We start from the raw sequence: 27,622 nt of genomic DNA on the forward strand, positions 1-27,622 counted from the left end.
CTGAAGTTGTAATATGAGGTAATGAAGTGAAAATGTTAAATTAGTCTAGTTGTTTCATTGGCATTGGGACTGTCCTGTTCCTTGTCAAGCAGGTCATGAGCTATGGTTATTTGTTGATTACAACACTGAAACAAGAAGTACAAAGAAATAGAACAAGCAGTAAGTTTTGCTATTCTTATTATCATTTTAGAAATAAATTTGACAACATGCATGTAGATTGTGAGAATGGCTGCATTACCTGTCAAACTAGGGATAAAACAAGGGCAGCTGGGGTCAGAAAGATCACCAAAAGTATTTTCTTGTTTTCAGTGCCTTTCCTGTCAGGCAGCTCACAAAGTAGAGGATGCTCTCAGCTTTGACCTTGGGAACAGTGGGGGAGTCAAAAAGGAGAGCAAGAGGCCTTACTGCTCTCAGTTGTACCACTTCCATGTACCTTCAGCTACATGGGTTGAAACTGGAATAGATCGTTCCAAGAGTGCCCTCTGTGGGAGATGAGTGGGCTTAGGAACCAAGATGAGACAGCAGCACTACCAAAGATGTGGGAAAAGGACTAGGGTATGTATTTTTTCCCCCAGTTCTATTAGTTGGCCTGAAATAACACATTACCTATGGCAAGGGAGGACTATGAAATGAAGGCACAGAGTTCTTTGCTGGGCTGTCCCCTTGGGGAGCAGCTGCTTTGTGCAAGCCAGTAAAGCACACCCCTCAAAGCCTCTTCCTTGAAGATGCAAGCTGTCAGCATGCTAAAGAATACATTATCCAGATTGTTTTGATTGGAATCTACTAGTGTTACCAAATACCCACACCTGATTTCTGTAGTCAGTATCACGGCCTCGGAGTAAAGAGTACTAATATGCTGCCTGCCAAAAGAACAGACAGATTTAATGTAGTGGAGCCAAAGGACATTTGCTGTCATGATTGCTCCAGTCTTGGTGGTGCCAACGTTCAAGTGATATTGTTTGCATTAAGCTGTTATGAGACATTGAACTATGAAACACAAGAAATTAAAAAAGGTGAAAAACATCATTTAGGATACTTTGATTTTTATAAACGCGGTTCTTTGATCTTGCCATACCTATCTCTGTCAAACTGACGAGCTCTTAATTTCTGTTCCTCACGAACTGGTACTAGAACACAGTCAGGTCTTTCATTTTTTGCTGTTAATCTTAGGCACAATGGACACTTCGATTTTCCTGGATCCTCCCAGGAATATTTTCCCCAAATACTGAATGTTGAACTAAATGCAGCAACAAATGTAGCGGCGTACAGAGGAATACAACCGTTTGGGAGTTCGCCTGGCCCGGGGGTGCTCCGGGGGAGCTCTGCTGCTTGGCGAGTCGCCCACGTTCTCCTCAGCCGCTGCTCCCGGGAGAGCGCCCCAGCCTTGAGCTATGGACTCAGAACCATCTCTTGCACAGTGTCGGCTCATCGGTGCCGCAGGGCTTTGCCTACCGCACGCTGCTTTACAGCACGGCAGCGCTTCCCCAGGGCATCTTTCCTCTCTCCTCACCGCCCGCCGCAAGTCTGCGGCTACTCCCAAGGAGGCGCAATTCCCGGGCACGGGCGGGACACCCCGGCACCGCCCTGCGCGCGCGGCTCGCCCAATCAGAGCGCTCGCCTCTCGCCCCGCAGCATGCTGGGAGCTGTAGTCCAGGGACGGCAAGCCCGCGTGGCGGGGCCACCTCGGTGAACACCATTACCCAGAAAGCTTCACGGCGGCGACGCCCCGGGCCGATTTTTCCCCTGAAGGCGGTGACTTCAGCTGGGTAGAAGGCGGGGCTGGCCAATAGCGGGCCAGGGCAGGGCTGCCCCAGGGTTCGCGACCAATCGGAGCGCTCTCAGAGCCGGGCGGGGCGGGGCGGCGGGTGCCGCGCGGCGCGGGGCGGAAGTGCGGCAGCGGAGCGGCCCCGCGGGTGCGTGAGCTGCGGCCGCGGCCTCGCGCGTGTGGGGCCGGGGCCGAGAGCGGCCCACAGGAGCCTGCTCCGGGAGCGGGGAGCGGCACGGGGTGGTGCCGGGAGGGAGCCCGCCCCAGCCGGGCGGCAAAAGAGCAGCTCAAGGTAGGGGCGTTGTGAGAGCAGCGGCTTGCGCGTGTGCTAAGGGTGTTTCTCCTGTGCCTGCAGGTCTGGGAGCAGCCCGGTTCCCGCGGCCCCGGGATGGCTGCTGGACTGCCTCCTGATGCGCTGGGCCGGCGGGTCGCCTGTGGCACCGACTACGGGACTGTGCGCTATGTGGGCAGCGTGTCTCCTACTGCAGGTAAGCGCCGCACAAGTAATAATCTTTATATTTTATGGTTGTTCTCGAGGTTCTGCTCATGTTCTTCTTAATTAAAAAACCCCAACACTGTCGAGTAAAACGAAGCCATTTACAACTTGATTTTTCCTCATTGTTCTTTTGTAAATATGGTGAGTTCTAATTTGTGTGAGGTTTTGGGGTGTTTTTTAAAGTCAGAGATGTCAAGAGGAGTGTAAGAAGAACTTCACATCTCTGTGCTGGCATAGTCAAGGAAGGTAAGAGGCAGCAGCAGATCACCAGACCAGGTGCTCCTTTGATAACATATTGTACTGGGTTTGTGTGACAAGCCTCTGAGAGTGGCAGGGGCTACAGGAGTGGCATCTGTGAGAAGCTGCCAGAAGCTTTCTCCCTGTTCAACAGAGCCACTGCCAGCCAGCTCCAGGGTGGACCTGCCACTGGCCATGGCTGAGCCCGTCAGCAATGGTAGTTGCACCTCAGTCAAACTGTCTTTAAGAAGGGGAAGGAAAAGAGACACTTTGCACGAAGGTAGCTGTGGCCAGAGAAGAGCTGAGTAAGAATATGTGAGAGGAACAGCCCTGCAGACACAAAGGTCCGTGAAGAAGGAGGGGAAAGAGGTGCTCCACACTCCAGAGAGGGGATTCCCCTGCAGATATCCTGAGACAGACAGGCTGTTTCCTGGCAGCCCATGGGGGTCCGCAGGGGTTCAGAGATCCACCTGCTGCCCATGGAGGAGGCACACACAGGTGGATGCTTGAAAGGAAGTGGTGACCGTGGGGGAAGCCCACACCAGAGCAAGCTCCTGGTAGACCTGAGAGATAAGCCCTGCTGGAGCAGCTTTCCTGGTAGGTCTTGTGTCCTGGAGTAGCCTTTTCCTGAGGGACTACACCCCATGAACAAAGGGTTCCACACTGGAGCAGTTCCAGAGGAAGTATACTGTAGCCCTTAGGGAGGGACCACTCCATGGAGGACTGTCTTCTATGTGAGGAGCCTGCACTGGAACAGGGAGAAAGCTTCCTCTTTGAGGAGGAAGCAGCAGAAATAAGGTGTGATGAACTGACTGTAACCCCCATTCTCCATCTCTCTGTACCTCTCGTGGGGAGGAGGCAGAGCCCAGGAAGGAGGGAGAGCTGAGGTGGGGGTATTTTTAAGATTTGTTTTACTTCTCATTATGCTGCTCTGATTTTGACTGGTAATAAATTCAATTACTTTCCCCAGGTCAAGTCTGTTTTGCCCATGACAGTAATCAGTGGGTGATCTCTCCCTGTCCTAATCTCAGCTCGTGAGCCTTTTGTTGTATTTTTCTTCCCTGCTCAGCTGAGGAGGGGAGTGACAGAGTGGCTTTGGGTGGCACCTGGTATCTAGCCTGAGTCAACCCACTATAGATGTTCAAATTTATGGGAAGATTTCTGATGCTTGGAAGAAGACTAGCCTTAAACACAGTTCTAGAAGAGGCAAGAAGGATGACCAGGACATGTAGACTCCTTAGCCTCACTTCAGTTTCTGGAAAGATCACATAGCATGTTTCTTTGGAATCCATTTCCAAGCCTGTGAAGGACAAGATGGTAGTTGGGAGTATTTGGTACTTGTAAATAGGAAGAAGTTGTGCTTGGCAAATGTAATTACTTTCTATGATGATATGACCACGAATGTGGATGAAGGGAGAACAAGTCAATATTCCTTGACTTCAGTAAGTCTTTGAATGATGTCTTCAGAAAGAATCTTATTTGGAAACTGAAGAAATACAAAGTAGGTGAATGGACTGTTAAATGAGTTGAAAGTTGTCAAGTGAAAAAGTAATTAATGACTCGATATCTGGTAATGAGTGAGGACTGCAAAAGTAAATGCTGTGGTGTGTATTGTTTCGTGTATTCCTCAGTGACTTGGGTGATGAACAGTGTTCACCCTCAAATGGCTGCTGTGATACAAGATACAATTACAATCCAGGTCAATGTTTATGAACTTTAGGTTTGAACCCAAGAGATTCAAGGAGGATAAATTTCCACGTGTAGTATGGACCAGGAAGTATTAGTGACTCACAGAGTCTGTTGTAAAGGGCTGGGGAGTTAAGTTGGATACTGTTATGAATATGAGCCAGCAGTGACCCCTGTAACAAGCAAAGATACATGTTGTACTGGTTTACCTTAGAGGGAGGTGATGAACATGGCCTGCAAGTTAAAGGAAGCTGTTAGCCCTCTCTGGGTGCAGGGGTTCTTGACAAGGATACACTTGGAGTAATGTATCTGCTGTGGAACTATTCTAGTTCAAGAGGGATGCAGATAAACTTGAGAGGATCTCGAAGATCTCCTCTCTTGAGGAGTCTTGGAAGGCTACAATAGTGGGTAAGGGTACAGACCATACACATGTGTTGTGAAGAGGTTGAGTGATCTGGGCTTGGTTAATGTGGTGAATAGAAGAAAAAGTGCCATCCCATGGCTTCCTGCAGCTGTTTGACAGCTGGTTACAAGGATAGCAGAGCCTAACTCTCTTACAAGTACTAGATTATAGAGTAAAGGATAATGGCCACAGTGGGAAAACCTCTTCCATTACATTGCTGCATTACAATGCAGCACTGGAATATGCTCACCAGATGTATTGCAATCTTTCTCTCCTTGGAAATTTTCAGGGTCTGGCTAAGTAACTAATTACCTGACTAACTTTTTTTGGTGCTGGTGATAATCTCCTGCTTTGAGAGAGAAGGTTAGTCTAAGTAAACTGCAGAGGTTCTTTCTAGCCGTGATTTCTATGGATATGATGCTTTAAATTTGAAAAAGTATCAACCATTTTTTTCAGGAATTTGGCTGGGCGTGGAATGGGATGATCCTCAAAGGGGAAAGCACGATGGCAGCTATGAAGGAACACAGTATTTTAAGTGCAGGTGAGTTGGTTCACAGCATTGGCATGTCATATGTGGTGACGAGATGCTCATGGGAAAAGGCCCTTTGGCAATTTTTAGGGCAAACCCTTCTATTATCAATTAGCCAGTGTTAAAAAGATCATAATTCTGAGTGCTCTGACTAGCTAATCCATAGAGGGTCCTGCACTGATATTTATCCAGTTACAGGTATTAGGGTATAGTAAATACTTAAAAAAATACAAGTCGTGTTTTCAGAGGTATGTTAAAAAATGAGACTTTTGGATGTTATTATTATTCTTAGTAGGTTTTAGATCTTTTACTTTAGTTAGGAAATCAATATTTCCTAGTGACTTCTGTTAGGTAATTCTGAACTGAAATATTGGTCCGTATTAAGTGTCTCAAATACAGTTTTTACTTGAATTTAAGCTGACTTGCATGTATCTTGTTAAGGGAAAATGCCAAGTTCCTGTTAATGATTTGGGTTATATTTGTATCACTAAGGAATTGTTAAATATATTCATTGGATTTAGTACATGCAAAACATAGTGCAGCTGTGTGGGGTTTTTAAATGTATGCTTGCATTACTTTTAAGTGAAAGGATTTGAGCACCTAACATGTTTGAAATTGTGGAATACAGGACTCTAAGATGGATATTAACTGCAGCAAGTCATTGATCTCTATGTCAGGACACATGCATCAGCTAAAAGTTTGTAAGTTAAATAGTAACTGGATGAGTTCATAGAAGAAAGTCATCAATAGCTCTTACATACCACCAACTGCTAGCTCAGTAAGTCCCTGAGCATAGAAGTGGTGAAGGATGAGAGAACGAAATCTGTTCTGCAGAAAAATAAGAAGAAAACACCCACTGTGAGGATTGGATATTTTTTCCCTTGTATTAAATAATAATAAAACAAGGCTTGAGGAGGCTAAACACACTTAATACAAGAAAAACATCAACATTGCTGGATTTTTTGTTCCAGCTAAAGAATTGGAAATTATGGTTTTAGCGCAACCATGTCTTTTAAATTAATATATTAGTGGAAGTTGCTTCCTAAATGTTTTGAATTTAATTGAAACAGTTTCTAAGTTGAAGCTAGCTATGTTCTGCTGTAGGATAAAAAACCAGAAATAATTGGCTGACCATTCCAAATCTCTCTGGACAGAAAAAGCAATTGAAAATTTCATGAATGTTTTTTCAGAAACTTGATTGCTTTACATTTGTGTGTATATGATATTTCTATATATGTGTATAGACTCTTGGGTTTTTAGCAGCCATTAGTGCGCTCCCAGGAGATGAGATCTCAGTAACCCTAATTTTTGATGTAAAAATCAATGTTTTGAGTGAAGCTCAATACCCATAACAAATGTAAATGTTGTTGTCTTTAAACATGTTGTTTTCTCAATACCTGTTCTTAATACTCTGCTATTTTCCAGTCAGAAGAGGTCCTTCTAGATTCTAAGAGAATACATAGTTCCAGCAGTCCACTAAGACATACAGGTATAACTTCCTGTGTGCAGACACATTTGTAGTTCTTCTGTTGACTATTGGGAAAATATAGGCAAACTTAAGTAAGAAATAGTTACCTTATTTTAGCAAAAGGGTGCTGAAAAACAAAACCCTCCCACAACTGAAAATATCACCTCTTTACTACTACTGATTAGGAGGGAATAATGTTTCTTTGTAGATGAATATACACATCTAAAAAAAAGCTGTATTTTTCCCCATATCATGAATATCCTTTGCCTACAAGCCTACTTTGCTCACTCCTTGAATTCTGATAAGCAGAAGCAGCTGATCAAGTAGCTTGTGCTGTAAACAAATGGAGTGAAAGGACATTTTGAAATTGTTTTTAAGGCAATTTTGAAAATAACTGCTTTAAAAAATACATCTTTCATAGTGACATTTGAAAATAAGACCATAAGCGGAAAATAAAACTGATTTTGAGATGCTCATTACCAGAGAATCTTCTTTCTTTTCAAGTCCTTTTTTGAAACAGTAGGTCTGCTTACAGCTCTATGTGATCTCTATAGTAGGTTTTTTGAAAATATGACCTAAACTTTTATGTTTCATGGCAGTATGTTTATCTGGGTCATTATGTGGGGATAAATAAACTTCTTAAGAATATGAATACCAAAGAACAAAACAGCCATACTTCAAATTATGCTGACATCATGAGCATGTTCATCAACCCAGTATCAGCTAGAAACGGCAATGCACAATCTAGTGGTGGTTTTGTGTTCGGTTTTTCCCTGATAATAGGATCTTGTTTCTTAATAACTGAGGAAGCTATTATTTTAGCTGTCAGTTGCAGTAGTGTATAATGTAATTATGTTCTGCAGTCCTTCAAGAGAAATGAGTAATCAAGCCTTAAAACAAGCCTTTAACAGTGTTAAAATTTGTATACAGCTTTTGAAACGTGAGTGTGCTTTCCAACATGTTCTTGTCCCAGAGAACATTTGTATGCATGTGTTCCCCTGGAAAATGTGGGTTTCAAGCACACCTTCCTCCCCTGGTTGTCCTATACTTGTTGCATGATGATCTGCTCCATGGTGATTCAAGATTATCTGCTTCATGAAAGATCTCTTTATATTAAATTAGGGCTATTTTTTCTTCAAGGGTGACACATTCACCTCCAGGAATATCTACCTAGGGCAGAAACAAACTCTTCAAATGCAGGAAAAAAACATCATTTTAGTGTCCATGAAAAAAAAAAAATCCATTTTGCAAAGGCAGAAAGCATTCCTAAGATTCCTGAGAAGGTTTTAGTTAAGAAGTTTTTGTTCATCAGAAACTCGTGCTCTTTGCTGCCAGTAGAACTGTGTTGAAACAAAAGGTTGTCCCTAACCACTGCTCAAACATGTACTGTGCACCAGCAGAATCCCAAGATAGCATCTAAAACTGCAGATGTCTGTCTGTGTTTCCTTGTTTTTTGAAAGCTCAGAGTCAAGTTTCATGTCTGATTAACTAAGGTAAACTTTCAAGAGCTTGAAGTACTTGCTCATGCTTGCAAAGCTTCTGTTGTTGAGTCAGGCATTTGATACAACATGGCAGGTTAGTGTTAGGTGTCATTTATAAGCATTGTTTGGTGCCATAGCCTCTTTCTAAAACTTGATGGATTTTCTTTACTGCTGTGTGTAGATTCTTCTAATAGAAGTTTTGTCTGTTGAACACCTTCCCCTAGAAGGAAGAGATCTGTTCAGATCTGTGTAAAAAAGACGTGCATGGATTCAAACAGCTCCGCTTTATGACACTTTATGAGTCTTGTAGTGCATTTGCTGCAGTCATGGTGGTAATTGCCTGGAGTTGATCATTGCAAACAGACTGTACTGGGCAAAGAAGCCCTTTGATCCATGTTTACTGCCTAGGCTGATAAAGCTGACGTCTCTCTCCGTGGCTCAGAGCTTCTGCAGTCAGCTCAAGTGTGTACCAGTTATGATTTATGTACTCCTGCATTTTTCTTCAGTACTGAGAAGTGTATGTGTGATATTTCCCTAGCATAAGAGGAGCCATCATGTACCTGTAATGATGAGCAGTGCCATGACTTTGTTTTACATTAGCAAAGAATGATGCCAAATTTCCTCCTTATTCCATGGAAGCTGACAGCTAATCTCAATTTTAATGAATATCTTTGAAGCACCCTGGGCATGCCAGCAGATGGGTTGTATGCTTCAGGCTACTGAATCATGAATAGGAAGTGTCCTAGAATATGACTTCTGAGATTTGGGTCAACCTCTCTATTTTAAAAGTCAGTAGGAAATGTCAGTATTAACTAGAGCTAGCCACTTGCCAGAGCCCCACTTGAGCATATTCCACATTTTCTGCTTAAGAAAATTGGGCCATATCTTCTACCACTCTATTTCCACACAGTGTTTTGTTCTGGCTGCAAGACAGTTTGCACACATGAGAACAAAATCCCTGTTCTCAGACTTCTGAGTGTTCATCTTAAGTCAGGTTGATTAGTAATCCATAAGGTTCTTCTATCTCATAATATGCATGCTGGATGGCTCTTTGGATTAGGATTTATCTGTTTAGTTCCCAGTTATGGAGACTGATGGCTAATAGGTGTGTTTATGCATTAGTCCAGGTGCTGTACATTATTTGTTTGATATGTACATGCAGCTTGTACAGTTCAAATGTCCTAATGTGAAATTTAATACAGGCGGTGTGTTTTAGGGAAAATGAGTTACAGTGACCTCTCTCCTTGAATGCACAATAATTTTGCCTGAAAATAGGTTCCTATTGCAGTTTCCTTTCCTGCCTTTTGTGACAGCTCCTAAAAAAGTAGATCAAATAAATAGACTGGAACTGAAAAAGAAGCTTAGGCTGTGGAATGGATTTAAATATACATTAGGTAACTTAATAATAGTGTGCAGAGTAAGGGGAAGTGAAAGCACCAGGAGAGAGAAAACCTATGACCTTATGATCAGGATAAAAAGAGAAGGGTCTTGAGAGATAAATACACTAAAATTTTCCTATAGCTTTATATGACAGGGGACAGGACAGCTAGGTTCCTCTGCTTCCCCCCTCCCCCCCTCCCAAGGATAGAACTGGTTCCTGCACAGAAAATGAAGAAGGAGATGCCAATAGAAGTGGTGACCTGACAGGACAGAAATGGGCTTAGGGATGGATATGGCGATGGAGACACCCAAAGGTCTTGGCTATGACAGGGATGAATGGCATGACAGGAGGAATGCAGAAGTGAGGTTCTAGATTAGCTCTGGTGTGAGGGTTGAGGAGAGCAGAACTGTTGAGTATAGAGGGATGGTGATGACAAAATCATGGTGATAGGAAATTGGATAGTTGTTGTCAGAATAAATTTACTGCAGGACCTAGTGTGAATTACGGATAGACAGGAGTACAAGGATTTTTTCCAGAGCCCCAAGCAGAATCCTGTACTATCTGCCATCTATGAAGCTGTTTGACTTAAATAAATGCAGAAGTGATATATTTGGAGGCAAGATATGTTCTAGTTCAGGTCATAAAAAGGTAATTTACTGTTTTAAGAAGAGGTATTAAGAAAGAATCATTTTTACACTTGAGAAAGTTCAATACTTAAATCAGTCAAGTGTTTGCAAGCTATGAAGAATTTCAAAGGAATGGAAGAAATTACTTAAGAGAAGGTTACTGGATTAAAAATGCATTGAAAATGCTTATCAAACATAAAAAGTTCATACCAGATTTATATTCTTTAGTAATTTGCCTTTCTGCTTCTTTTGTAATCATTGCACTCTAAAGTCATTACAAAACTAGACTGAAAATATTTTGAAAGTAAATAATATCAAGTTTCTACCTGGGTCTTTCTTCAGGATATGAGAGTAGGAATGCTAATGAATGAAAACTGGCACAAGAAATTTCCAGCACTGATTTTTTTAACAAAAATGTGAATACATGGTGCCCAGACTATTCCATCTAATTGTAATAGGTCCATGTGATTGAGGGCCTTTAGTTACTGGGTTTTTTAATGAGAATTTTGAACTTTGTAGCACTGGTGGTTTATATTATGGTTTGCTAATTAGACACTTAATGCTTACATGCTGTTTTGAGAAGTTTTATTTACATAAGTGGTGTCTTCCTCCTGGGCACTTTCCTACCAAAGCCTGTTGTCTTCTCAGCTTGATGGTAGACAGATATTCATAGCTACCAATTTTCTTCCTGATGTTTTCTGGCTGATGCTCCTATCAGGTCCTCATCTACTCTGCAACACAATTCTCATTACTTGTCGCTGCTAGTTCTTCCCTGATACTGTGTTTCCTCACTAACTTTGCTAGAAAATGTCAAAACAATTGCATGGTAAGACACAGGAATGCAACAAAGTTTTTTCAGTGCTCAAGAAAAGCCAAGAAGCTCCACTGGACTGACTTAAAGGTGCATTATTGGTTGGATATTTCTGTTGAATATTCAAAATTGTTACCAAGTGGGTATCAGGATTTTTTGAAGTTTGTGTTTGTATAAGAGTTCTGAGTGCTACAATTTGTATGTTGTGTCATTTGTGTGAATTATGCAAATCAAATGCAATGTAGCAATCACTATTCTGAGTATTCCTTAGGCTTTGGTAGATTTCCCAGCACATTTATTGTATGATTTAGGTAACTTTGTGTCTATCCATAGGTACAAACTTCTTTATCTGGAGAACCTGACTTCATCATGAGTTTGGAAATAACAGAGCAGTTATTTTTTGTCACAGACATATTTTATGAAAAATCCTTTTGCCAGGATCTTTTCTCCTGAGAAGCTGGGAAGCTTCAGCTTCTCCATGTTTTGCTACTTTGGAATGTGATTTGGAGAATTGTTTACCCAGCATGTGATATTGTTTTTACTTGATGACCAATGACAGCCACCTGTGTCGAGGCTGTGAGCAGCCACAAGATTTTATTATTCATTTCATTCCTTTCTTTGCTAGCCCTCTGATGAAATCCTTTTCTTTTATTCTTTTAGTATAGTTTTAATATATCATTTTCTTTTAATTATAATATATAATAAAATAATAAATCAGCCTTCTGAAACATGGAATCAAGATTCTCATCTCTTCCTTTGTCCTGGGACCCCTGCGAACACAGCCACAATTTTTAATAATGGTACTGACACTGTAATTTTGATGTGTGAGTACATTTTGGGGAGCTGGTGCTCCATTTCTCACGGTATCTCACTATATGAACTTCTGTCAAGTACTATCAAAGATACTCTGAAAGTCTTACTGGCTCTCTGGGAACAGTGATGTTTACAATTAGCCCGTAGAATTGCCTTTTGACTGCTTTGGCTCTCAATACTTTTGTTTAAAGAAGTAATAAATTGGTCAGTCATTGTTGAGATAACTGTTTATATTTCAGCTTTTCCTGGCTGCTCTGTTCTAGGCATCCTAAAGGAGGATCATTCATCCGGCCAAACAAGGCAAATTTTGGAGTAGATTTTCTTACTGCAGTAAAGGATCGGTACGGATTGAATGATAAGCAGGATGTTCAGTGTGGGACAGGGAATACAGTAGTAATTGGAACGAAGACTGTGGAATTTGTTGGCATGGATTCTGTTGCAGAACAGCAAAGGCAAGTGTTATATATGAAAATCTAAGATACATTGTTAGTCATTGATCAATCAAGTAGTGTTTCAACTGTAATGACTGCCCTGCTTATAAAATTGTTGTGTCTAAAAGCAAGCCAGACTGCACTGTGGTGGAAGAGACAAGAAATCTTCCAATTGTGGATTCATAATTTACAGGTTTTACAAATACAAACTGGGATTATATCACGTTTGAGTGCTAACAATCGTCATTCAGGTTTCATAAAGAAGCAGATAATGATATCTGTTGAGAAATGAGAGAGAAATTATCATGATGTTGGCAGTAGTCATACACATACATAGTCTTTTTAAAATAGATGTATTTGAATGTTTTCTTAATATTGTCCAGTTTTTTGTAGTCTTTGTTTGCTCATATCACAAATGACTTTGTAACCAAGAGAGGGAAGACAGAAAGTCACTGTACTGTTAGCGAAGAAGTTTTTCAATCAGGTGGGGTCACGTTCATATACCTGGAAGGGTAAGAAAGGAAGTAACTTAATGATGTGTTAGAAATTGCAGTTCTAATGGCCTCCAGCAGAAGAGATGTATTAGTTCAGTAGGTGGCAGTCTCCTTCTGAGTTGATATTCCACAACTATTCTCCTTTTCTCCCAGAGCATACTAAGCAGTCAAAAATACTTCTGATAAATGGTACAAAGACTGCCCAAATAACTCTGAACTTCTTGCAAAACATGTTGCAAGAAACCTTTTTAACTTGGAATCTTAAATTAAATTCCAATTTGCACAGCTATATTTAATCTGTTTTACCAACTCTTTATTTCAGTTGGAACTATGGTTCAACTAGACTTATTTTGTAGTAGTGATGTAAAGGCAAAAAATAGAGCTATATCTCATTTCGCGTGTGAATGACACTGCAGTGTAGTAATCTGCACATTGCTAATTCCAAAGGAGATACGCATGAAAAGGATGTTATGGAGTTCTAAAAACCAGGCATTTATGTAACATACCTATTTCTGTTTGAAGATTACCTAACAGAATGTTCTTTCTCATGTAGACAACTGAACAAACTGGTGGATATCTCAGTGCGTGAGTGTGCAGTGAGCCATGCTGGTCAGGAAGAGGAAATCAGCAGAATATGTGCCAGTATCCTTTTCTTGCTGTATTGCATGATGCCACAAATAAAGTACATACTCTAGCATTCCAAGTGTTCACGTCAGTGAATGATACTTGTATCCTTTTATTTAAAAGAAAAAACAACCCAAACTAAACCTGAAGTTTATATTTACAAGTTTAATGCAATGTTAAAAAGTTAAATAGCCAGGCGCCTACAATTTTTGAGAGGAAATGCAAATTGTGTATAAAAATAGAAGTGTAGTCATAGGTTGTTACTGTGACTGCAGTTTCAGAAGGCTCCAGCAATGTTTTTTTAAAAATTCCCTAGAATAGATAACCATATAGAAGTAGAACTGGTATGTTCTGTAGACACCAGAGGTTTCCAATATATAACAAATAATGTGTTTAATACACTGCATGCAGTGGTAGAGTTACAAAAGTACAAAGCAGTTATTATTTGTTAATTTTTAAGGACTTAAGACTTCCTGTCAGTATAGAAGTTAATCCATTTGAGGATTTGTGTCTTTAGGCTCTTTTATAAAACTATAAGCCATTTCCATATCAGAAATCAAAATAGAACTTGCTGTAACTGAGCAGTACCATCCCTTAGTGTAATCTGTTTCTCTTTGATTCAAAATGAAACCCTAATTCTAATTCTGAAAAAAGGAAGTTCAGTTTTGAGATAAGTTTATTTTTCTTAACAAGAAATTTCAGATATGAGGCATATAAACCTATCAAAAAATCTGATATCATCTTGGGAGACAGTAGTAGCTATTGCTTCTCAAGTTCAAAATCTGGAAACACTTAATGTCAGGTATAAATATTCATATTTGGGTTTCTCTTCCTTTGGGGTAGGAACAAAAACCAAGAGGCTCAGGATTCAGCTTTCTAAATGTAACTGGATACAACAAGATTCATTCTAATGGGAGCTAAGGGGTTTTTTGTTTTTTTAAATCTTGTTTTTAAGCAACTGCTTAAGTTGTGGGCTGTAGTGTGGGCAATATTTTTCTGACATCTGTGATACAGATGAGGAGAAGAACTCTTAGGGTTCTTCTCCTAAGAAGAACCATAGGAGTTCAGCTTCTGTGTAAAACTAAGTTCTGGAGAATATTTTCTTCAAAGTTTTAAGACTTGATCTTTGGGTTTTTTTATTCTTGATACATTCTGGCTGCTCAGGCTGGTCTGCATTTAAGAACCCACTTAGCCAGCCTTGTCTTGACACTACACTTAATTATCCATAATGTTTTGACTAAACCTTAATCATCCCAAACCTTTGTCTATTTCTGTCCTAAAATGATGCTGATAAGAAACTGTTAAGACCATGGTGTCGGATCTAGAGGAAAATTTCTTGTACAATGATGACATAGGAAAAGGAAGGAGGATGTTGTTAAATAAAGCTCCAATTCTGTTGAAACAAGAAAATTCATATAATAATGCAAAATAAAGAATATTTCTAGTACACACCTATACACTGTAATTGGCACATGCCACAGTAATTTTCTGGTGTGAAGTAACACAATGGATTAAGTAGCAGCCTAAATCACCAGGTTTTTTTATTTATTCTTATTGTTACTGTGACAAAAATGTACTTTTAAAATAGTTATAGGTTTTCTATTTTCTTCAGTATTTAGCAATGAAAAGCTGTTTGCAACCTGGGTGCTATTTGTAAATCTAACTTTGCCTAGAGTGTATCATGATTTATTGTTATCAGTATGCATGACAATACAGAGAAATTTTTTTTAATTCACCTGGAATATTTTTTTCAGTTTTTCATTGTTGACAAGCATACTCTAGACTGAAGGGTTTTCAGAAGTTATTTGTAAAAAAATGGAAAACAAAATGAGATTGATGCTGAAATCTGATGCTTACAACTACAAACTGATATAGTCTGAATGAGTTTTTTATTGTTTTGACCTTCTGTTTGCTTTAAAAAAGAAAGAAGGTAAATCTGTTACTGATTGTTTTTGTGCACGGCATGTTGGAAGAAGAATAAAAGTGATTAACCATCCACCAGCTCTCTGTGTGGAAATTTTACTCATAAGTATGTAACCATAAACTACCTGGAGAGATTTTTATGAGAATATGCAGGTACATTAGGCCTTAGGAAAGAAATAAAAACTTCTTTTTCAGGGTGAATAATGAAAACTGATTTGAAGACTGCACATTTGGGGATCTTCATCTTTTCTTCTTTGTAGTGATACCTATTGAGAGGGGATTTTACATACTTCTGTTTTGCTGGGGTCTGGATAGTCATGTAGGCTCCTCATTTTCAGTCAACACTAAGGAGTTTAAGCCCAAGCTCTGGCTTTGTTTCATTTAATATTAATGAAAATCATTCTTTTCATGTTGAAAACTTAGTGAAAGAGGCCACAGAGGAATAAATATGCATTCTTGAATAAATATGCATTCTGGAAGCAGGAAAGCAAATTAGGAAAGAGTATGTTTGAATATAACTAGAAATATATTTTATTATATTTTAAAATATGTGACAACTTGGCAGTGATTTTAATTTTTGGAGGGTGTAAATTTATTTTTCTTTAATGTGTAGCTCCAAACAAATGACTTAAATAAATGTGATTATTCATTTTGGAAATTATTTTTTTTTATGCAGTGAAAACAAAATGAGATTTCCATCTACATCAACTTTTACGTCCAGTGCCTTTTCAAACTTGAAGATTCTGGCCCTTAATCAAACTGAAATAACATGGACAGAGGTAATAGCCTTTCCTGATTTTTTTTAAATTTAATATCATTAGATTTCTGTGGCAAGGGAAGAACAATAAACATTTGTGCACTGTATTGTTCTACTGAAATCAAATCATCCTTAGAAAAGGTGCTGTGGGGTAACTGTGTTAGTTACATATTGACTAACGTACTTCCTACATAGTGAAGGAAGTAATATTGGCATAGGAGTCTAATAAGAAACATTTTACTTCCATCTACATCTGTAAATTGCCAAATCAAAAGAAAACAGTTGGAGTACAATATAACTTCATGTCCAAAGATTTTTTTAAGTGAAAACATTTTGGTTCCTGGTAGCTGTTGAAGATTTGCGAGTACTTCTCTGTATGCAATAGAACAAATGCAAATAGAAAGAAAATATTTCCTTATGATGAGAAAAACTTTGTTTTGGCATCACTTTGCATCAGCAGGAGACTGATTGGTATCTTTGCCCATCCTGATGCTTCTTGAACCACATGATGCCTGGTTATTGGCAGCAGAGAGCAGAGGAAAAACAAAGCTCTGACTTGTTTCAGGCACTGAAACATGTGCACACTTAAATGACTCTCTCCTGGTATGATGTCTTATTAGGAATGAAGTCCCGTTGTCAGCTCTAGTTAGCAGTGGGCCTTTTTTCAGAGATGGGGCTTAGGATGTGCATCTCAGTGTCATGTTACTTAGAATAGCTTCTAAATTCCAAACTATTACTTGGATTTCTCAGGGTCAGATTTTATTGTACTGCATTGTAAAATTGCATGACTTTTCTGATTTCAGCTGCTAGCTGCTATCCAGTAAAAGAGCATTTAACAAAACTGGGGCTTGACTAGAAAGAAGCTTCTTCATTCTCTTGTCTTGCAGCAGGACTAGAGGAAGGTCACTGCTGTGTTTTTGTTTTGTGTCCATTCACTGTGCTCTTAAAACTGCCTGTGGGATTTATGGCAGGACAGTTGATAATCCTTCCAAAGTAGTAGCAACATGAATGGTGGAGGGAATGGAAGAATTAAGTGGCTACAAACACTTTAAATGTCACCTAGTGCTCATCAGAGTAAATCTGTGCATTGTGGTGTTTAAAATGTTGGCACCTGCCAGCAGCTGTCCTTCATCCCTCCATGGGGTGACTGAAAGGCTGGTTGGAGCCATGGCTGCAGATTAGAGTTCTCCAGGGCTAACTCAATTGCAGTGAGAAAGCCCCAGCTTAGCCAAAGCAATTTAAAATGATGCAGCTTTTGTATTTTTTCTTTTTTTGGAAACTCTGCTTTAGCTGATTTGTCATTGGCCATAAAGGCATCTTTGGTTCCAAAATCTGTTTTATAAATTTGTTCCAGATCATTCCCTGTAAGTTAGGAGACATAAGCCTGTGCTTGAAAGTGGTGTTCCAGGGCAGTCAAACAAAAAGGGGAAAATAAAGGTGTGTGCCTTACATCAGTATTCTGTGAACAAACTACTTGAAAATGTCACTGCTTAAGCTCTGAGGGGAGTTACTTGAAAATTCAACTTTCAAATAGGAAATAGTAATGAATATAATGCAAGCAAATGAGAAATACATTTAAATCGTTGATGGGATATAAGCAAAAGTCTTAGGAGTGTTTTAATTTTAATTAAAACAATTTAACATTGAACAGCATTTCAAAATTACTTGTTGTTATATCTAAGAATGTATGGCATTGGGATTGTTATACTTGGATTTTTTTTAGTTTGTTCCTCTGTTTTGAAGTATTTTTCACAGGAGAGGGACATTCTTAACTGTTATGCTGTAATACATAGCTCCACATTCACATGCCTTGAGCATCAGTTTTCAGAAAGAATTCTTTCATTAGTATATGATTTGCATATATCTAAATACTTCTGAGATTATTAGTATATCAGTAAAAGAGCTTATTACTGTAGAATTGTTGATTGATTGTTCAAAACATAACATATAACTTCCAAGGGGGGGAAAATGTCCTGTAAAATGACCTAAAGTTAGCAGCCATTGACTTAGAAATTGAATTAATGCATTTGAGTGTAATGAATTTGTATTTATGGCTCCAAACCCTTTCTTTCTTATTCAGCATTTAAATCATAATGTTATATTTGTGATTCTGTGTTCAAACTAAGATTTTGTATTTATAATAGAATCTACTATTATACAGGGTAAAAGAAAAATCTGGGTTAGAACAGAAGTGCAGGATCATGCTTCTGACACTAGCAAGTAGCAGCAGGTAGTTGGGAAAAATTCTAGGCAAAGGGTAAGCACATGGTAAGAGCTTCTTAGAAAGTAACCTGGAATTGTGTGGCTTTGTGAGCTCAAGACTATATACCTTTAATAATGTTTGTGGATATTTTTGCTTCGTGATTTATCTAACTGTATTAAGAACTCATTTGAAAATTTTGCTGTGCATATCATTTAGCATAAATTCAACCTTTTTTGGGTTCTGATATTGCTGCCTGGTAATTTCATTTAGTGAGTCCCACTGTTTCATGTGAAAGTTACTGAGAACAGCTCTTCTCCATTTCATGGTTTTAATTCCTGTTTAGCTTCTTTGTGCCTTTCCCAATTATATTATTTGCTTCCTGGGATAAACAGACTAAAGATACAGGAACATCATGAACTTACATTGTGACAATTGTTTCTTGTTCTGATTGTTATTTCTTGGTTTTGAGCATCAGTGGCTCTCTTCTGGGCATTTGTTACCTCCCCATCAGCTATCCACAATGAGGTCCCAGTCTTTCCTGAGGGTTAATTCACAGTGTCAGATCTGTGAACTTTTGTTTCTGAGAAAGCTATTTTAAGCAGTAGCTGGAAATTTGGCAATTTGAGTTTTTTGGAATCGTGCTGTGACCTATCATTTAGCAATTTTCTAGTCATATTGAAAAATCTTCAGATACTTCAGGTTTGTGCAGTTTTTTTTATTCCATCCCAGTGCTGGGCTGTTGTGGGGCAATCTCTGTTACTGAACAGGTACCTCATTTCTCTTGACTCTGCAGGTTTCTTGTCATGCTTCATCATCACCAGTGGATAACCATTTTGGTCTGTCTTGTTGACATGGGGAAACACTATCAGATTAAAGAGAGATTAAAGAGATATCTGTTCCCTGCTCTTGCTTTGGAACAGGAAAAGTTGTTATAATTGAGTTTGTGTGTTACAGATATGACAGGAGGTTGATTTTTCATACTTTTGAGAGTGAAACAGTTGAGTTCTGAATCATAGGCTGCCTTTGGGGGAGATCTCAGTGTTTACCCTTGGCATGGTGTCTCTTATGAGTCAGTTATATAGACCTGCAGCTGGATGGATTCATGCTGTGTAGAGTAAAATAATATCTTTTATACCATTTCAGGGCATAAGATCTAAAACAAAAATATCTTTGTTCATTTTGTAGCCCTTTTTGAATTGATTTATTTTCTTTAGAGAACTTGAAAACTTCAGGGTGTGTTGAATTCATGCAATTCTAGGCTTTTAGTGAGTTATAGGCTGGCACAGTCCCAAGACAAAAAAGGCTTCAAGCTCTGAAAAATTGACATATTACAAATATTCTGTCAGATGTGTTATGTGTATTAGCTATACACATAGGTTCTGGAACTTACGCACATGTATAGAGTTTGTGCAGCCAATTCCTCACCTCATCATAGGGAATACCTGGTCACTCCAACTCACTGAATGAATTAACTCAGTTTCCAGGTCACTCAGTTTCCTGTCTCAACTGTGAGGGTGGCCACAAGCCCAGGACTTACAGTCTTGTGACTGCAGAACCCCTTTGATGTCATCTGTGCTGGCAGATCCAGGCACAGGAGAGCCATCTGGAAGAAAGGGAAGACTAGGAAATCTTTAATAATTGTTTCTCTGGTTTGGGGAGCCATAGCTTGTTCTGAACACATTCAGAGCAAATTTGCATGAAGTATAATTTCTGAAATATTCCCGTCTTTTGTTATATTAAATGAAGTTTTGCTCTTAGGTTCTTCTTTGTGCTCAAGGATGGCCAGTACTTGAAGAGTTGTACCTTTCTTCTAATAATGTTACAGTTTTGGAAAGGTGAGTAACATGAGTCACTCAGTTGTTAGCCAGTGGTGTACCACAAAGTTACATAGCACATAAAGTTACATTCCTGTAGCATTTAACATCACCACAGCAGTAATTGGTGCAAATTTTACGTGATGTATTTCAGAACATTTATAAATGTGCGCACAATTACATACTTAGGAAAATAGTGTTTTCATTGGCCAATAACTTTAAATATTCTGGTTTTGTGTTTGTTTTTTTCCAATATATCAGGCCTGATAATGTCCTGCAGACCCTTAAGTTGTTAGACCTTTCAGACAACCAGCTACTGGATGGAAATCAGCTGCATCTCATAGCACAGCTCCCCAGGTAGCTGTAAACAAATTTGCTGGAAATTCTTTGTCCTAGATATTCATCTCTGTAGTCCTTGTTGGCTGAAATATGAGAGTATTGATGTTGCATCAATGATTCATGAGATCTTGAAATAGAGGCATTTTGCCCTCTTGAGGAGAGTAACTGCATTATTTAGTTGAGCTATTTTAATATAATCTTGCTTTTGTTGTATAATAACACATTCTTCAGCTGTGTGTCATTAGGTTTTCATTATACACTTATGAAATGAAAGTGATTTACCACACTTTGCTAATTTGCAGAATTATCTTCTTTCCCTGTACACCAGAACAGCAGCCAAGATTTTCAATAGCCACAAGCTATTTTTTAAAAAATTCATTTAGAAAATCTCACATTTTAAATCCAGGAGCCATTCTGAAAGCTTGCACTTATTCACTGAAAATTTTATTCCCTGAACACAGCTGAAGTCTGGATACTGCCTGTGAGGCTGCTTTTCATTTGTCAGTGATGCTGCACCACATAAAAAGCTGCAGATCTTTATTAAGAAAAGAAAAAAACAAATCAGGTTGTATCTGTTTGCAAATAACTTCCTGTGCAACATACAGTGATCATTGTATCTATTAAATTTCAGATTAGAACAGCTAATACTTAGAAACACTGGGATATCTTCTATACACTTTCCTGATGCTGGATTTGGTATGTAAAAGAAGTAATTTATTTATAGTTTTAAAATTCTGTTTATTTAAAGTTTTCACTGTTTTCCTGTTACTCTTTTCCTAGGATGCAAAACTAAAATGTTTCCTTCGCTAAAACGCCTTGCAATAAATGACAATAAAATATCACAGGTAGGTTAGATTGTGATGGTTTCACATTTTGTAAATAAATGCAACTTTGTCTAAGAGTAACTTTAAGTTTGCTTTTTAAAATTTTCTTTTATATTATGTTTAAGATTCTGATGTAACTACTGAATGCTTTGGTCAATACAGAGGCATAGTTAAAAATGTAAAAATATTCCTTAACAGTTAAAAACCATGTTTATGTTATGGCAGCTATCTTATAATTCCTGTCACAGAATTCTAATGATCTAAAGCTCTGACTAATTCCTTGTTTTGATTTGGTTTTTAATTAAATGGAGCGCAGTTCTTCCTTAGCTACGTGAACAGGATCCACGTACTTGGTTTGGATGATCAAAAGAATTTTTCCTGTCATGTTTGTTGTATAGGAAAAGTCAGTGTTACCAGGTATTGTTCTGAAATGAAGTTATGTTTTATATTTCCTCAAAAGACTCTTCCCTTCCATTTCAGTGGTCATCTATCAATGAGCTTGATAAACTGCCAAGTTTGCGGGCACTGCAGTGTAACAATAACCCCTTCATGGACACAGAGAAGAACCCAGAGACCCTGAAACAGCTCATTATTGCCAAGATAAGCCAGTTGGAGGTTTTGAACAACTGTGAGGTGTGTGATATTTCAACAAATTGCATGAGTCTGGCCAAAACTTTAAATCACTGCCTGAGGAATTGTTTTCAGTTTCTTTTAAGTTATTGATTGTTTGGGTGCAGGAAAAGTAAAGTGCCAACAAATCCATCCCCTTGTCAGTGGGGCAGTCACAAGCTGACTACAAGATGGAGCCCTCTTTGTGAACATTGCTAACTAAGTGGGGCCTTGGACAAGATGGGTCAATGGTGGTTTTTTTTCAATGCCTGAATTGTGGTAAAGTTGCAGGACTGTTAACAAAAACCATACTCTTAAAAGAAAGAAAAAACAGAAAAAGCAGCCTAGTTGGATCTGTTTCAGTGACAGAAATACCAAAATTTCCCTTCTGCAATAGAAAAAATATAATCCACACCAAATCAAACTTTCAGAAAATGTTTATGATAAAGGAGAGCAGAAGCAACATCTGATCCATTGCTTCCGTCATCATATAGAGCAAAATCTTTGCTTAGATATTCATTAATGGTTCAGTGAGTACACAGAGGGGCTTTAAGACTCTTAATGGCTCTAAAATATACTGAATATATGGATCACTCAGTATTTGGAGACATGGCTTGTAAGATTCTTGGTAGCATTGAAATATACTGAACATCAAGTAAGACCAAGGAGTCTGTGGCATTGATCAGATTTTGTTCTCTGGAAAGTTATATAATTATATTATGTGCCATTCCTGTGTCAGTACAGATCTTTCCTGCTGAAAGAAGAGGAGCAGAGCTTGATTATCGCAAAATATTTGGAAAGGACTGGCTAGAAGCTGGTGGGCATTGGAACCCAGAGAAAAACAAACCAAGTGAAGAATTTCTTGCTGCCCATCCCAGATACCCAGCACTTTGTCTTAGTAAGTGCAAGCAGAGTACAATAGCATTTCCTGACCTCTAGCATTGTGGCAGCACTGGTTTGGTCTGTTTTCAATTTCTCTTTCCCTTGGTGTTTTTTCCATGTGCTGCTACAGCGTTAGGAAAGCCCATGCATTGGCAAGCTTGTGTGCCAGTGGGCTTTTGCACAGAACTGCACCCTTTGGGGCACTGCTGCCTCAGGAACTCAGGCTCCTGGCCTTGGAGACCCCAGCACCTGTGTGCATCAATCCATTCAGTAGCTCTCTCAGCAGTGGGAATGTTAAGCAGCACACCCCTGTCCTGAATGCTGTAGCAGCTGGACAAGGCTCGTGTCTGCAGCACCGCGTGGTGCAGGAGCCACCACGGCTGTGCCAAGGGATGTCCTGCCTGATCCTGCACCAAAGTGGTCCTAGGTCTTCAGTTTTAGTCTTTGAAGGGCTCTATATGCACTTTTCTTCCAACAGAATATGGAGCACCTGAAGAAGGAGAACTGAAGGGACAACAGCCTTTGACTCTGAAAAATCAGCTCCTGAGTAAGAGGCCAGAAATGGTCAAAATTGTTCCTTCTGCTTTTAGAATATTTTATGAGCTTAGTATCTCCTAGATGTATATGGAGAACAAAAAATTCCAGCTTGTAATTTTGATTTTCTGAACTGCCTCAGTGAGTTTGACTGGAAAGCTGATTCTGTGTACTCTCTCTCTCATTTCCCCCCTCAAACCAAGCCAAATGATTTTCTCAACTGAGATTTAATGGAGAACAAAGGTTATTGATACTCCATTCTGACAGTGTGAATGGCTTCTTTACAGAAGACATCTCGGGTTTTAATCTCAACAGCTGCACTGTTTTCTGATATTACCTTTCTTATAGCTTCTTAACTTTAGACAGACAAGAAAATCATGGGTAGCTTTGGTATTTGGGGCTGTCTACATATTTAATCTAGGTTACATCCTCAACTTGCAAATTCATGTAGCTGTGTTTTCCAGCTGATAGAAGAACTGAAACTTTTACTCCATGGGCAAAACAGTATTTTAAGGCATTACATTCTAATGCATTTAGGTGGAAGACTAAATAGAACAAGGAAACTTATTGGCTAGACATAACATAAACCATTGTTTGAGGATAGGTCTTTTAATCTCTGTAAAATAATTAGGCTAATTATGTCCTGGGAAAGTCTTTGTATGGTGCTTTTGAGAGGACCAAAAGCCTGCTTTAAACTTAATAAGCAATTTCCATTCTACTGCAGGTTATTTTTTAAAAATGAAATAGAAATTAAGTATTTTTAAGTAAATACTCATTTTAACAAAAAAATCTTTAAGCATCAGGGAGTCACCTCTACAATACTTTACCAAAGATGAATAAAAACTTGGTTATTTTCATTAATTAATTTTTCAGATAATGACTAAATGTTATCTTAACTGCTGAGATGCAGGCTACCTCCTAATTTTTGAGAGATCAGGCTGAGCTAAGGGAAACAATTTGTAATAAAAAGAGACTAGAAAGACTATGCTTCTGCCAGAACAGGGCTTATTGTTCTTTCACTAATGCCTCACCCTTCTTCTTTAAGCTTTGACAATTAAGTGTCCCGAGAAACCTGAACAGAAGCCAGTGGAGAAAAAATTACCAGGTAAGAAGTCTTGGCTTATGTTCAAGCAGTTGTTTCATAGCTCCTTTTCAAACAACTTTATTCAAGAATGGCAGCTGCCTCTGGCTTTGTCAGCTCCTGAAAGCTTTTCCTCTGTCATATAAAGAAATAACAAAGGCAGAAATTATTTGAAAAGTCATAATTCTTCTAGCCTTCATACTTACTTTAAGTCCAGTTCAAAGATGGAAAGTTGATGTATTGTTGTAAAGTTGATGCTTTGCTGCTGGTTTCATGTTTAATAGTCTGAGGCAATTAAAGGCCAATTAATGGGGATGAAATCTGGTGGATGTGTTAAACCAAGTAACCAGAACATGAAGTCTAAGAGGCAACCACATAGTGTGTAAATCTAGATATTGAGGTCTAGTATCTAATCCATGAAGTTAGAAATCTAGTTCTGACCTCTATCAAATTCATCCTTTGAGGTTTTAGTGCCTGTAGTGACACTAGAATGAATAAGACCATTCTAAATTAAGCTGATGAAGTCTGGGAGAAAAGAAGAATTCAAGCTTTATTCTAAAATAAAAATCACATTTATTATCACAAGTTGCATAAAATCAGATAGATACAGCTTTTACAAAAATGTTTGATAGAAAAATATTTGTCTAAGTACAATGTGTGGTATTACAGGAGTAACTCGCTATTGCTGTGCCTTTAGATAAAGCTTCAAAAGAAGTGAAAGTTCAACCAAAATACTGAGTTTATCTATTGCAAACACAGGTATCACCTCTGGAACAAACTACATCTACTCATTCAAGATCCATTACAAAAAATACCCCTTCCTATAACTGACTTCATAATATAAACAACTCTGCTGACAATGTGTTTGGGACTAATAACTCAATACCATTCCTAAGAATGTCACTAGTTCCACCGTGCCATTTCCTTACTTGTGCTGGGAAAGCCAATTCCTGGTAATGAAAACTGCAAGGAACAGTTGCCAGATTCAAGTAGTCAGAACCTGGCTGGTGTGTGTCCCAAAGGTCACTTAGTTTAGCATGTAGAAATACAAACTCAAAAAAGGTAAATTATGAAGCCGTAACGCTTTCATTTGGTGTATGGGATCAAAGCGCTTAATCTGTAGTAGCACATCCTGCCCTATCCACCACAGGAGAAACCATTTTCCACTTGACAGTAGCAGACATGGTTTCAGGTACCAAAGATGTTATTGCAGTGTTAGAACTGAAGCAGCAATACAGCCTTTCACTGTTGCTGTAAGCAAGTAAAGTGAAACACTGGTACTTTGCTACACTCAGCGGCAGCAGCATTTTTCTAATAACTTTTCTCTCTCTCCCCTCCACAGAGTCTATGACTATTCAGAAGGTCAAAGGACTGCTGTATCGCCTATTTAAAATTCCTGGTTCAGACCTGAAACTGTCCTACAAAAGTTCTAAAGTGAGTTAAAAACTGATATTGAACAACAAAACATTTCATGCTGCTAAAGGTCCATTGCATGTTCTAAAATACTATACAAAGAAATTCATTTCACTTGAGGAGAGCTGTCTTCATGCTGTAACTTAGGACCTAATTTAATTCCTGTAATATGACAGATTCTCCCTGACTGCAACTGCCTGCTATTTGGTTTACATGAAGGGATTTCAGTGTAAGTCTGATTAGATTTTTTTTTTTTTCTTTTTTATTCTAGTTGGAAGGAAAAGAAGTTGAACTAGACAATGACTTAAAGCCTTTGCAGTTTTACTCAATAGAAAGTGGAGACTGTGTGTTAGTACGTTGGTAAGAAGAGACTCTCTTGCTGGACTGAAGGAAAAGCTGACACAAGAACTGCAGAAGAGAGACAGACAGCCTGTGCCTGAACAGACATACAGGTGAATAAGAGTTTCACACATGTGGCACCAAAGGGCTGTACAATTGTACTTTTCAGCTCCTCAACTTGGTCATCAGCCTCCATGAAAACATCTGCTCATTTGTCCTACTGGAGAGATACCAAACAGTGCTTAAATGCTTCAATTAAATAAAACTCAAGGTCACCCTTTTTGCCAAGATTTTATACTTCCTGCCCCCAGCAGCAGTGAGAATTTGTTTTACTGAACTGAGTACAGAGGTTTGAGCTGTGATCTCTTTGCTGACACGACAAGATCAGTGCTGCACTGAGAGGCCACTTGCTCTTTGTTTTCACCTACATCCAACAACCTTAAAGTGAACAAAACCCAGAAGTAATTTTACAAGTATCTAACCTTGGATGATTAAGGTCAAAATCTGCCAGACCTTTCTTCTACCCTACAGTAGTAACATACCACATTATAAATAAGTTCTCAGCACACTGCAAGGCATTGCTATTTATTTTACAATCTTTAGTGTGCTGTTCCTCAAGCTTATTTTCACTTGTGTAACCTTTGATTCATATCTAGTCAGAGTGAGCTCTCAGAAATCCCTCCTAAATCAGGCCAAGCTTGCAGTACTTGAAGATTTGGTATAAGCAAACCTTGATTTTATTTTTATTTAAAATGACAGTGATATAAACAAACTAATCAATCACAAATCCTAGCCCCCATTGCTGTCCCTGTCCCTGCACAGATGAGGGCAACCCCTTAGCACAGAATGTGCTGCAGCAAGACTTACCCACTGCCCTGGTGCTGAGCACAACTCTCACAGGATCCTGGAACAGCCCTATACTGAATCAAATCAGTAGTGCTTTAATTTACAAAAGACAGGCTAGTTGGCATTCTTATGTGCATTTATTAATTACAAGTAGGTCTTTGACTTTATATAAAAAGGTTTTTTTTTTAATCTTGAACATTTTGGTTTTTGTCTGATCAACATCTATACTATAGAAAAAGAATAGTATCAGTCCACTTGTAATTATCAAAAGGGATGTGCAAATATTGTTATACTTTAGTTGAAACCCAGCATTAAAAGGTACCTTAGTATTTCTTACTGTTCCAGGAATGAATCCAAATGTACACTTTTCCATGATCATTATACACTACCCTGTTTTCCAAGGCAAGTCCATCATCTTTCCTCACATCTACATGGATCTCCACACAGTTCCTTTAATCTCCAGAGCTCTCCCAGCTCCTGGGGCGAGTACTGGGGGGAAGACAGCATGCCACTCTCACATGTCTTCTCACACAGCCACAGACCATCCTGTTATAAGAAAAGCTTATGAAATGTTTCTCTTAAAGTATGTAGTCTCCAACAATTTTCACTTCCAAGAATCAGGTGTTTATTGTTTCTAGCAACAACCATTGCACACAAAAGTCCCAAACTGATCTGCTAGACCTGTTCAGAGAACTTGGGGGTAGGGATGGAGTCTGCAGGTGGTTTGTGGCAGATTTTCTGGTTTTTCTCCTAAATACATATTTAAAAGATTTTTTTCCCTCTGGATTTTAATTCAATGGTTATTTCAATTCC

The 27,622-nt window shown here is 38.9% G+C and overlaps 2 protein-coding genes across 5 annotated transcripts in view; one reads left to right on the plus strand and one right to left on the minus strand.

The window, feature by feature from the left end:
• The first annotated feature begins 1,841 nt into the window (after positions 1-1,841).
• Positions 1,842-26,238, plus strand: TBCE (tubulin folding cofactor E). 2 transcript variants are annotated; one of them, XM_059841630.1, is made up of 17 exons: positions 1,842-1,913; positions 2,121-2,253; positions 5,044-5,128; positions 11,936-12,148; positions 13,175-13,263; positions 13,948-14,047; positions 15,845-15,947; positions 19,887-19,963; positions 20,204-20,299; positions 20,913-20,977; positions 21,062-21,126; positions 21,586-21,738; positions 22,459-22,612; positions 23,075-23,143; positions 24,176-24,235; positions 25,554-25,645; positions 25,896-26,238. In XM_059841630.1, exons 2-17 carry the CDS (start codon positions 2,154-2,156, stop codon positions 25,986-25,988), a joined length of 1,614 nt encoding a protein of 537 aa, XP_059697613.1. In that variant the 5' UTR covers positions 1,842-1,913; positions 2,121-2,153; the 3' UTR covers positions 25,989-26,238. The 2 variants fall into 2 exon arrangements, with proteins under 2 accessions (XP_059697613.1, XP_059697614.1); XM_059841631.1 differs by having other exon boundaries at positions 1,859-1,913; positions 11,960-12,148.
• B3GALNT2 (beta-1,3-N-acetylgalactosaminyltransferase 2) overlaps positions 24,761-27,622 on the minus strand; it is a 29,972-nt gene continuing 27,110 nt past the window's right edge. For all 3 annotated transcript variants that reach the window (XM_059841633.1, XM_059841632.1, XM_059841634.1), the window contains exon 12: positions 24,761-27,355. In XM_059841633.1, the coding sequence (XP_059697616.1) occupies positions 27,221-27,355 (135 nt within the window). In that variant the 3' untranslated portion in view covers positions 24,761-27,220. The remainder of the gene's footprint in view (positions 27,356-27,622) is intronic.

This window comes from Haemorhous mexicanus, chromosome 3, assembly GCF_027477595.1.
Source record: "Haemorhous mexicanus isolate bHaeMex1 chromosome 3, bHaeMex1.pri, whole genome shotgun sequence".
Taxonomy (NCBI): Eukaryota; Metazoa; Chordata; class Aves; order Passeriformes; family Fringillidae; genus Haemorhous; species Haemorhous mexicanus.